A 13160-nucleotide genomic window follows, 5' to 3' on the forward strand; every position below is an offset into this window, starting at 1 on the left:
TCTCAAATAAATCAAATACCTGTCAATATGTGTCGCAGTGGGAAAAGCACTACATTGGGCCAAGAATAAGCTTGGAAGGAGATCATTCCCCAGTTAAGCCTCCAGATGAGATCCCAGCCCTGACACCTCTGACTGCAGTGTTGTGAAAGACTCTGAGGCATAGAACCCAGCTGAGCCATGCATGAATTTCTGACACAAAGAGAGATAATAAATGCATGTCGTTTAAAAGCCACTGAATTTTAGAGTAATTTATAATTTGTAATAGATCACTAATACATGCAGGATCTGTCAAACCAAATATATTACCAAAGTATCTTCTGGAGGATTCCTCTATCAAGAATCTCTATTAAAAAACTTCATTTAAGATAGATCACTACTAGAAAACATTAATTTAAAAAATTATGTAAATGTGAAATTAATTTTTTTCTATTTCATGGATGAAGAAAAATAATTCCATAAGCAAAAGTTAAAATGAAATGACATCAAATTTCTCCCTTGTAATACTGACTTCCGTGGTCCAAATCTAAATTATTTTAGAATAAATAAGACCAATATTTATGAATACTAAAGTCAAGCAAGATGTTACTGATCGACAAGTATATTAGAACATATATATAAAGCCCTTGGAGAGTTTATGACTCATATGTACTGATAAAATAAATATTCAAATTCAGAAGTAAACCAGTATAAACACTCAAACAAACTTTACAGTTTTTACAAACTGTAAAAACAATACACTGCACAAATAGTATCTTTGAAATTTAAGGTCTTATTGATATTTTTAAATAAATACAAAAATGTAGAGAGTATCACTTAAAAAGTAAACAAGAAAAATGTATTTAAACATGTTTAAAGAGTTCTAAACAACAACAAAAACTTCACAAATTATTATTTCCACTAACCCTTTTTGGGATGAAAACAACATAAATGATATATAAAATATAAATAAAAAACTAGGCAAACTATGCCATCCAAATTGTAAATGAATTTTAAAAAAGAAGTAAACAAACAAGAGAGTGAATTGTACCATTTAGGAGATATATTACGAAAAAGGATAGACAATTCATAGTGACTATACTTAACAGTTAAGGAAGAAAAGGGTTTTTTAACCATTGCCCCAAAAAAGTACCGAGACATCAAAATTTGCCACTGTGTTTTACCATGCTTTCAAGTGTAGATAATTACTAAGTTAATATATAAATTTTATAAGTACTGTAATGTATTTCAGCAAGCTATCATAAGTCTAGCACTAAACCAGAATATACACATAAAAGGACAATTTATGAATATTAAATTTTTCATATGTTATGAAATAATACCCAGCTTTTTGTTTAAAGAAAAAGACATATGATGAAGTAGGAAATTTCAAGAATATAAAGAGATTTTTAAACTATCACAATGAAAGCTCACATTGACTTCCTCATTTGAGGTTGAAAAGGCATTTTATAAAATTTAGCATTCATTATCTGAATTTTTAAGAAACTCTAACAACTGAGGAAAAAAGGATTTTCATAAATTTTTATTAACATATAATGTATAATATAGAATTGTTTATATATAAGTAATTTTGTACATAAAATTCATATAAATACAAGTTATATAAATATATAAATATAAAAATTATTTATATATAAAATATATAAAATAGATTAATATATAAATATAAATATGTAATATAATTTTAATTAACATACAATGTAACATATAATGCCCCATCTGTGAGTCATCAGGCTTATACATTTCACAGCCCTCACCATAGCACATACCCTCTCCAATGTCCGTAACCCAACCACCCTCTCCCTATCGGAAAAAAGGATTTTTTTTTTTTTTAAAGATTTTATTTATTTATTTGACAGAGAGACAGATCACTAGTAGGCAGAGAGGCAGGCAGAGAGAGAGGAGGAAGCAGGCTCCCTGCTGAACAGAAAGCCCGATGTGGGCCTCGATCCCAGGACCCTGAGATCGTGACCTGAGCTGAAGGCAGGTCTTTAACCCACTGAGCCACGGAGGTGCCCGGAAAAAAGGATTCTTAATAATTAAGTAGATTCTTCTCAAATCAGTGGCCATCATCAACACTAGAAAAAGGGGGCATTGCTATTAAAAAAGATCAAGACAAAATGGTGCTGTATCATTATCACTGTTCAAATGAAAACGGAAATTCCAGCGCAATGATGTAGAAAGAAAGAAAGAGAAAGAGGGAAGGTAAAGCATTAGAAAGAAACAGACAGAATTATTATTCGAAAAACCTGTTAACTGAAAAATCTAAGGCGGCCAAGTAAAGGGTGCATATAAAATATGGGTGCATAAAAAATATGCAAAATACATTAAAAATATATAATCAACATGTTAGGATAGGTGATAATCTTTACAAATTTATTACAGAAAAAACAGTATCTGTAAAACATTAATATTTCAAATGCCCATGAAGAAAGTTGTGAAGAACTAATAAACCTGAGCAATTGACTTGAATAAATGTAACATGTGCCATATTCCTGTAGGAAAAATTAATGCTATTTAGACATCATATCGCCCCATACCACAAATGCAACTGCAATGAAATTTCTGATAAAAATTCTTGAAACAAGACTAGGAACAATAGCTAAGAAATATTTCTAAAACATCAATGGTCCAGTAGGAGGGAGGGGAAATGCTAAAGTAAAAATAATAAAAAGCTTACTATTAGTATCTGAAAACAATTTAAAGTATACAAACTGACCTATAAATTTATCAGTACTATTATATATATTATACTGATATACAACAATATTTTTCTATGAGCGGGGAAATAATGAATTAATCAAGATGCTGAAAGGACAAGAGCTAAATACTTGGAAATGGATCCCTGCTTCACACTAAACACAAACACGACTGAAGATCAAAATGTAAAAAACAGGCACACGTGTGTGCACATATACTGACAATAACTTTGTATATTCTGGCAAGCAACATTAGTTATTCCTAGAGAGTAGGATACTGAGGATTTAGGGAAGAACTTTCAGTTTTTACTTTGTGTTCCTCTTTGATGTCAAAATCATTTATAAGTAATGTTCACAATAATAGCAAATTAAAAATAAGAATAAGCAGAATTAAATTCTCCTCAGGTGGAAATGGAAAAGAGATAGGAGGTGTTACGGACTGAGTATTTGCACTTCCCCAAATTTTTTTATTGCAGCCCTAATCTCTAAAGTGATAATGTCTATAGATGGGGCCCTTGTGTGGTAATCAGATATATGAGGTATTGAGGGTAGAGCCCCTATGGTGACATACAAGAAAAGGAAGAAAGACAAGCTCTCTCTCTTTCTACTATGTGAGGACAAAGCAAGTGTCTGTCTTCAAGTCAAGAAGAGGGTCCTCATCAGGAATGGAATCTGCTCACACCTTGATCTTGGACTTCTCAGTTTCCAAAACTGTGAAAAATAAGTATCTGTTGTTTAAGCCACCCAGTCCATAGTGCTTTGTTATAGCAAACTGATCACCAAGACATTAGGTATCAGAATAACCTGGGAGGGATTATGCTAAATTATATTTCCTTTCAACTGGTAAGAACTATGGCCTAGTGAGCCACCATTAATGAAGGGGACTATTTGGAGACAGGAAAAAGAAAAAAAAGAATCCACTGACTCAAAAACGTATTTATAACATGTAAATATATTCTACAGTATTTAAATAGGGAAATCCACTCTCAGCATAAAAGGTAGAAAAGAGTTTAATAGATTTGATCAGAAAAACTGATCCCTTAGTAAAGAGCTTGAGTAGATTTAAGAAACTACAAATGGCTATTTTTAGTACGTTTTTAATTTTACTCATAAATATTAACAACTATCAAGTTTTTCTTTTTCATCTTTTGTTTTAATATCTAGGAGATAATGAGTAATTTTTACTCTCCAATTTTTCTACAAAATTATTCTGGGAAATTTTTGCAAAAGTAAACTTGGAAATTTTCTATTTTCTATTGTTTCAATCCTTAAATCCCTGAAGAAGTTTTGATAATCTGGCTCTCCCTTAGAGATTCCATGAGCTTCTAATAATGTATCTCCTTTTTTGTGTTTTAGTCAGCCAAAGTTAAATATCTGTTCCCTGCAAATAAGTGTATAACTTTCCAATCCTAGACAAAACCCCAAAGTTAAAAACCACTTCTAAGTAAGATTTCCACCCCCATGGAATCTTAAAACTGCGGAGAAAGAGTTTCTCCACCATGGTTCTTATCCAAAGTCACTATTCAAACGCCTCATTTCTCAAGGTCTCCAGAACACTGAGACTACCCCTACCCTTTTCTTCCCCTTTTCCATATGGAGTTTGACAGGAGAGCAGAAGTGTATACTGAAGAAACATAAATGTTTATTTCTAAAGACCTAAATTATCTGAAGTAACTTCATCATTAGGAATGACGTAAGTCTAAAATATAAAGAGGCTAAGGAACAGCAAAGACTTGAACCTTTCATATCTGGCAAGACCCTATCTGACATTGTCAGAATGTATTCCAGGCTACTGTATACTCTAGAGACCAAAGAAAAACATATCATTTGTACCATTAACTGATTAATTGTCCTTTCAGAGAGAAAGAGAAGTGTTTCCCTCCTACCTGTAGCTCCCATGAAAACTCTAGATCTGTGAAAATAAAGCTGTCTGGATTTTTCATGTATATTTGAATTTATTTATTTAGAGCATACAGAGAACACAAATCATTTGGAAATATTCAAAAACAATTGTGACAGAAAAATAAAATGTAATGATTCATGTACTCTAACTTCTATGGGTTATTTGAAAACAAAAACAAACAAAATGACTTGACATTCATATTAGAGATCACATTAAAGTGCTAAAATCCAAATATAAAGTGACAACAGTTCACTGCCTCTCCCTTTCCCACTCCCCCTACTTACAGTCTCTCTCTCACTGCCATCTGTCCAATAAATAAAATCTTAAATAAAAAATTGCTAAGGTGAATTAAAGACCAAAATAAATGGAAAGATAAACTTTTCTCATAGGTTAAAAGACTCAATATTCTTAAAATACTAATTTTTTTCTATATTGTGCTGCTGATAAAACACAATCCCAATCTGAATCCAAGCAAATTTTTATAAAAATTGACAAGCTTTTTTTCTTAAAATTCACACGGACATGCAAATACAAATTTTTGTGACTTTAGACTGGCAAATACATCTTAGGTATGTTACCAAAAGCACGAGTGGATTTCATCAAGTATTTTCTACTCTTCAAAACACACTCTTAAGACAAGCCATTTAATTGGGAAAAAACTTTGCAGAACATATCTGATAAAGAATTTATATCTGATAAAGAACTTGAAAGAATTTATATCTATAAAGAATAAAATACAAAAGATCTCCTAAAACTTCATGAAAAAACAAACAAGCCAATTAAAAAATGAGCAAAATATCTGAACAGACACATCACCCAATAGCACATGAATAGGTGCTCAACATCATTAGAAAATGCAAATTAATATCACAGTAAGATACCACAACACTTATCCATTAAAGAGGCCAAAAATCAAAAAGACTAACGATATGAAATTTTAGAATGTGAAGGTACTGGAACTCTTCTTCATTGCTGGTTGAACTGCAAAATGGTACAATCACACTGGAAGACACCAGCAGTTTCTTAAAAGTTAAATATACAAGCACCATATCATCCACCCATTTCTGTCTTGTTTTCATTCACTGGAAAGGAAAACGTGTGTCTATACAAAGACCTGTATACAAATGTTCACAGCAACTAACTAACTTTCTTTAAGATTTTATTTATTTACCTAAGACAGAGAATGAGTAAGGGAGAGAGCATGAATGGGAAGGAAGGGCAGAGTTGGGGGAGACGCAGACTTCCTTCTTGGCAGGGAGACTGACTCAGGGCTGGATCCCAGATCCCGGGGATAACAACCTGAGCTGAAGGCAGATGCTTAACCAACTGAGCCACCCACGCGCCCCCAGAGCAACTTTATTCTTAATAGCCAAAAACTGGAACCAACCAAAATGTCCATCAGCAAGTGACTGAAGAAACAAATTGTAGTACAGCCTTACAATAAAATATTATTCACCCACAAAGGGGAAAAACCAAATAGAAACAGAGGGGATTATCTTCAACTCGAGAAAGAACACCTATTTTTTAAAAACCTACAGTTAATATTATACTAATGCCAAGAAACTAGCTGCTTTCCCAATCAGGTCAGGAACAAGGCAAGGAAGCCCTCCTCTGTTGTACCTTTTCAGCATTATCCTAGAAATTTAACATAATTTCTAGTATATAAATTCTAGTATAATTTCTTACATTCTAGCTAATGTAAGAAAGGGAAATAAAGTGATTGGGAGAGAAGAAATAAAACTTTGTTCACAGATGACATGACTGTCTACATAGAAAATCAGAAAGAAATGACCAAGAAAACCTCTTCAAACTAATAAGCAGTTATAGCTAAGCTGTAGGATAAAATTATCTTCCTATATGCTAGCAATGAAAAGTGGAATTTCAAATTAAAACACAGTATCATGACCCAGCAATTGCACTATTGGGTATTTACCCTAAAGATACAAACGTAGTGATCCAAAGGGGCACGTGCACCCGAATGTTTATAGCAGCAATGTCCACAATCGCCAAACTATGGAAAGAACCTAGATGTCCATCAACAGATGAATGGATCAAGAAGATGTGGTATATATACACAATGGAATACTATGCAGCCATCAAAAGAAATGAAATCTTGCCATTTGCGACAACATGGATGGAACTAGAGCGTATCATGCTTAGCGAAATAAGTCAAGCAGAGAAAGACAACTATCATACGATCTCCCTGATATGAGGAAGTGGTGATGCAACATGGGGGCTTAAGTGGGTAGGAGAAGAATCAATGAAACAAGATGGGATTGGGAGGGAGACAAACCATAAGTGACTCTTAATCTCACAAAACAAACTGAGGGTTGCTGGGGGGAGGGGGTTTGGGAGAAGGGGGTGGGATTATGGACATTGGGGAGGGTATGTGCTTTGGTGAGTGCTGTGAAGTGTGTAAACCTGGTGATTCACAGACCTGTACCCCTGGGGATAAAAATATATGTTTATTAAAAAAAAAAAACAAAAAAACACAACCACAGTATCATTTACATTAATACCCCAAAAATGAAATATTTAGATATAAATCTTAACAAAATATATACAAGATCTGTGTGAGGAAAACTACAAAACTGATCAAAGAAGAACTAAATAAATGTAAACATATTCCATATTCATGGATAGGAAGACTCAATATTGTCAAGATGTCAGTTCTTCCCACTTAATCTATGCATTCAACATAGTCTCAGGCAAATCCCAGCAAGCTACTTTATGGATAGCAACACACTGATTCCTGAAAAAAGGGAAGACCCAGAATAGCAAACACAATATTGAAAAAGAACAAAGCCAGAGGACTATCACCACATGACTTCAAGATGTAGTATAAAGCTATAATAACCAAGAAAGTGTGGCATTAGTGAAAGAATAGACAAATAGTTCAAAAGAACATAATAGAGAGCCCAGCAATAGAGGACTACAGTCAATATATTCAGATAAAGGAGAAAAGGCAATATAATAGAGCAAAGGGAATATTCTCAACAAATGCTGCTGGAACAACTGGACATCCACATGCAAAAACAGGAATCTAGACCAACCTTATACCCTTCATTAACTCAAAATGGGTCACAAACATAAATGTAACATGCAAAACTATAAAATTCCTAGAATACAAACACAGGAAGAAACCTAGATGATATTGGGGGTGGTGATCATTTTTTAGACATGACACCAAAGACATGATCCAAGAAATAAAGGACAAACTGGGCATCATCAAAATAAAAATTTCTGTTCTGCAAATAACAGTACCAAGAGAATGAGAAGACAAGTCACAAACTGGGAGAATACGTATGTTTGCAAAAGAAAAATTGTAATAAAGGGCTAATATTCAAATTAGGGAACTTTTAAAACTCAACAGTAAGAAAAAAAAAATTGAAAAATGACCCAATGACCTTAATAGACACTTACCAAAGAGACACAGATGGCAAAGAAGCATATGAAAAGATGCTCAACATCATATTATTAAATAACTGCAAATTAAAACAACAACTAGATAATCACCACACACCTATTAGAATGGCTAAAATTTAAACACCGCCAATACCAAATGCTCACAAAGTTATGGAGCAACAGGAACTACCATTTATTACTGGTAGAAATGAAAAATAGTACAGCCACTATGGAAGACAGTCTGGCAGTTTCTTAGAAAATTAGATATACTCAAACCAACAACTGTATTCCTTTGTCTCTACCCAAACAAGTAGAAAACTTATGTCTACACAGAAACCTATCATGGATGTTTATGGCAGCTTTATTCAGAACTGACAAAAGTTGGAAGCAACCAAGGTGTCCTTCAGAAGATGAATGAATAAACTGTGGTATATCTGGACAATGGAATATTAGTCAGCACTAACAAGAAATGAGGTATGAAGCCACAAAAGCCATGGAGGAACTTTAAATGTATAAAGTTAAAAAAAGCCAATCTGTAAAGGCCATATACTGAATGATTCCAATTATGCAGTATGTTGGAAAAGGCTAAACTATGGAGACCGTAAAAAGATCAGTGGTTGCCGGGAGTGGAAAGGAGGGGGGAAAATGAATAGCTGTAAAATATCAAGAATTTGTAGGGGAGTAAAACGCATAATACTATAATGGTGAATCCATGTCATAAATTTGTCAAAACCCGTGGAATGTACAATACCAAGAGGGAACCCTAATGTAAACTATGGCCTTTGGGAGATGATTAAGTGTAAAATCATTTCATCAATTTTAACAAATGTATCACTCTGGTAGAAGATGCTGATGGGGGTTGCTGAGGGGAAGGGTGACTAGAGTGCCTATGGGAACTCTGTCCATTCAATTTTGCTATGAAGTAAAACTACTCTTAAAAGGTAAAGTGTATTATAAATTTTAAAAAGGAGTACTTATATAACCAAATACTACCCACAATAAAAGGAAATAAACTGACAGATGCAACACTATGGTTAAATTTCAAAGTAATTATGCTGAAAGAAGAAAGTAAGAGTACACAAAGTATAGTTCCATTTAGATAAAACTCTAGAAAATGCTAACTACTTTACAGTGACAAAAAACAGGTGTTTGCTTAGGGGAAGGAGGATAGGCAGGGATGGGACAGATGATTTACAAACACAAGGAAACTTTTGAGAATGACAGATAATATTCACTATCTTCAAGGTAGTGACGTTTTAACAGGCAACGTCTTTGTTAAAACTTATCAAATTGTAAACCATTAAGTAGGTGCAGCCTATTTTATGTTACTTATACGCGATAAGGCTGTTTTATATAAAAATGAGGCTAGGAGAGGAATTGGAGAACATTTTGTATATAGATAACTTAAGATGATTTTTACTATAAAGACAGAGATTGGTCAGTAGCTCAAGAGAGATGATGCATCACGAAAAGTCTTTTCTTAATGAGAAATATTATAGTGTATTTTCACACTGACTGAAATGACTGAAAGGAAAATTTATGAGACAAGAGAAGGCACAGTTGTTAAAACTGGTTATCTTTTAGAAAAGAGTGTGGGATAGGACTCAGGGATATTAAGCCACTGACTGCATCTTAGTTGTAGATGGCAATCTACCTTTACAGATGGGTAGGTATGATAGTAAAAGTTCTTTTCTGACTACTTCCATTTACTCTTTAAAACAGAAAGCAGGGATTTCATGTGCGAATAAGGGAGGATGTCTAGAGGCTTAAAAAGAAGGTATAAAACAGCTATGGGGAAAGAGTCAATAGAATGAAGTAGTATTCAAAGTATGACTTTTGAGAGTCCCTAAGACCTTTTCAGATGGTTAATAAAATCAAAACTCAGGTCACAAGTCATTCCAGGTAACTATCATTTTTCATTTCTTTCTGTCAAGAGTATACCATATATATTCCAGAACATAGGATATTCAGCAGGTTAACCACAGAAGCAGGTATGAAAATCCAGTTGTTACTAAGATAGATGTTAAAAACATTTGCAAAATAAAGAAGTAGTCTACTCATCACTATTTTTAATAAAAATTATTATTCATCAAAATATTTATTAACATATAATGATTGTTTTTGAAGGAATTAAAACATTTTAAAATTACCGTTTGAATTTTTAATCAAGTAAATACTGGCAGATAAGAGCCACACTAACAAAAGCCTGCTGTAGTCCTCGATAATTTTTTTAAGAGTAGGAAAAAAAAAAACCACTGACTAGGAAAATGTAGTTTTCAGGGTAGTACCAAGAATCACCTGCGGGACGCCTGGGTGGTTCAGTTGGTTAAGCAGCTGCCTTTAGCTCAGGCCATGATCCCAGCGTCATAGGATCGAGTCCCACATCGAGCTCCTTGCTCAGCAGGGAGCCTGCTTCTCCCTCTGCCTCTGCCTGCCATTCTGTCTGCCTGTGCTCACTCTCTCCCCCCCTCTCTCTCTCTGATAAATAAATAAAATCTTAAAAAAAAAAAAAAAAAAGAATCACCTGCAGTTACTACTCTTGAATTATGGTGACATCCAACAGCATTCAGCTGCCTGACTGGAGGCCTGGAAGTGGCAAACAGTATGCAAGATTTAACCTAGGTTGAGAGTTTTACCAGGCTAGCAGAGACAAAGATGAAAAACGGGTTGATGGTACAAAGAAATAAGTTCAGTGATAGACCATATACTTTCAGCTCCTCAAGAAGGGAAGAAAAGGAATTAGGATCAAAGAATTATACAAACCAATGTAGCTAAAGATTATCAGAATTAAAGTTCTAAGCAAAGTAAGGTGAATAAGGTGAGACAGTGGGGAAATCAATTTCTCTGAAACTCAGTTTTCACATTAATAAAATGTCTCACCACCTTACAGTTGTACATTCCTGAAAATTGTCAGTTTTTACATACCATTTTGTTGGATTTTCATTTTACCATTTCATTTGATCCCCATACGATATCCTTCTCCCTCCAAAAAGCACATTGTGAGGTAGATAGGTAATTTTTTCCCCATATGACACATGAAGAAAAAGAAGAAGAAAAAAAAAACTTAACGAGGGTCATACAAATAGTAAGAGACAGTGCCATCTAACATCGTAGGAAAAGCTTTGCAAGAGGTGGAATCCAAGATTTTCATGGCTAGGAAGGCCAATGCAGGTTAATAACAGATCCAGTATTACATGAAAATACAGAAAATAAGATTGGAAGGTTGAATCCAAAATGAGTAAAGGGCAGTAATCAGAAATAACACAGCAGAGAATAAACTAAAACTAAAACTTCTAATTATGCTTTGACACAGTGTTTAACAATTCTGAGAATAGCTCAATTACTACATCTGGCTAATAACTACAGTACTGAATAGTACAGCTATATAACATTTGTTACATGGGGTACCTTTCTAGAATGGAAGTCTAATAAAAGTTAACTTCTGACTACAGATTTGAGTTTTCTATAAAACACAACAAAAAAATGAGCCAAAAAGAATTAAATAATGATTTACATGTAACCAAACAGGGAATAACGGATGCAAGAGATAGCAAACTTCTACTAAAATATTTCCATATGTTAACACTAACTATAAATTTTATCCTATTGTATCATATCATCTTATCTGTAAGTAGTAATTCCAGCCTTTACAAAATGCTCTAAAGTGTTGTTTCCACCATCTACTCTCAATCACTACCTTTCAATTTCAAATAAAGAAAATATCTTGATTTAACCAACATAGAGGTTCTCTTTAGTTATTATGCTTTTTTAAAAGCACAGTTTCTTCATATTTTCAGAACAGAAGCACAAAATCTTAGACCTGGAAGAGAACTTAGAGAGCATCTGATCTAATATAATTTTATAGAGACATTTGATGTGATTTGCCCTTAACATACAGCTAGTGGCAAAAAAGAGACAAGAAGTCTTCTGGTTTCAAAAAGTAATCATTCCAACTCCTTCATGCTCAGCACATTATAAATAAATTCTAAACGTTTCAGAGAAAGAATATCTAGAAAGGCTATTAGTGGGGACATTCAAAAGTTCATTGATTTCCAAAATAAAAAGGGCTTGGGGGGCTGCAGTTATTAAATCAGTGCTAATCCCAACAGAGGTGAAATGCTCCTGGGAGAATGGATTTTTCACAACAATTACTAAGAATTTGCTCTTTCAAGCCTATTGCAAACTGTGAAATTGTGGCAATTTTCAAACACTAATGAAATTATGAGTTTTAATCCTAATAAACATGTATTTCCCCCAAATACTACAGTAAGTATATTAATTTAAGCTTTAGTTATTCCAGCATCAAAATTCATAATCAGCATTAAGCAATTTTTCAACCGAAAGAATTGTTTAACCATACTAATGAATTTGTTTCTGATCCTTTAGTTCACTTTAACCTTATAAGTGATACATAAAAACAGAAGACCTATTATTGAATACATACTCTCAGATGAAGTAAACACCTGTTTTGTAAAGAACAGATACTTAAAAGACACTGATCTCTTTTCAATTCTCATAGGAATACAGGACCCAAGTAAAAATTTATACATTTATACAACATGCATTAATTATCTAGAAATCTCAAATTTACTGTTTTATTTTAAAAAGACATCTCTAAACAAGTACATGGAGGCTATGGTTCAGTAGAGTATGATACTTCTCAGATGTGAGAACTGAGACTTAAATGGTGAATGATAAGAGGGTAGAACAAAAAAGCAAGAACTCTGGAGGCAGACTAACTTATATTCAAGAACACACAGATGTCTAAATTTTTATCAGTGTGACCCTGGGTACTCGCCAGCCTATTTCATCACCTATAAAATGGGACTATTCTCACCTAATTAACAAGGTTTCACTAATTCTTTTTTTTTTTTTTTTTAATTCAAAGCATGGGAGTATGCACTGATTAAACACCAAAGGAAACTGCTAGAATTGTTTTAGGTCCAGTTAAAGCTAACACCTAATTCTATAGTAGCACCATATATAAGCATGGTTGTATAACTTTCTTTTTTCTCCCCAAGGACCATTAGTAGTTGAGAGGTAAGCATAAAACATCTGTACACCTGTACTGATTTAGAGTTAAGATTTTACAAGGCTGGTGGTTAAATGAAAAATATTGGGTCAAAGGATTAGATACTACAGGACAAGTCTAGGTT

The 13160-nt window shown here is 33.6% G+C and overlaps 1 protein-coding gene across 4 annotated transcripts in view; it reads right to left on the reverse strand.

The window, feature by feature from the left end:
* Positions 1–13160, reverse strand: part of NECTIN3 (nectin cell adhesion molecule 3) — a 133936-nt gene that overhangs the window by 92763 nt on the left and 28013 nt on the right. Inside the window, exon 1 of one of the 4 annotated variants that reach the window (XM_059164198.1) lies at positions 20–326. The exons of the other annotated variants lie outside the window; for them this stretch is intronic. Coding sequence (XP_059020181.1) covers positions 20–179 — 160 coding nt within the window. The 5' untranslated portion in view covers positions 180–326. Of the gene's footprint in view, positions 1–19; positions 327–13160 lie in introns of those variants that run through there. 4 annotated transcript variants of the gene reach the window in all.

The sequence above is a fragment of the Mustela lutreola genome, chromosome 2, assembly GCF_030435805.1.
Source record: "Mustela lutreola isolate mMusLut2 chromosome 2, mMusLut2.pri, whole genome shotgun sequence".
Classification (NCBI taxonomy): domain Eukaryota; kingdom Metazoa; phylum Chordata; class Mammalia; order Carnivora; family Mustelidae; genus Mustela; species Mustela lutreola.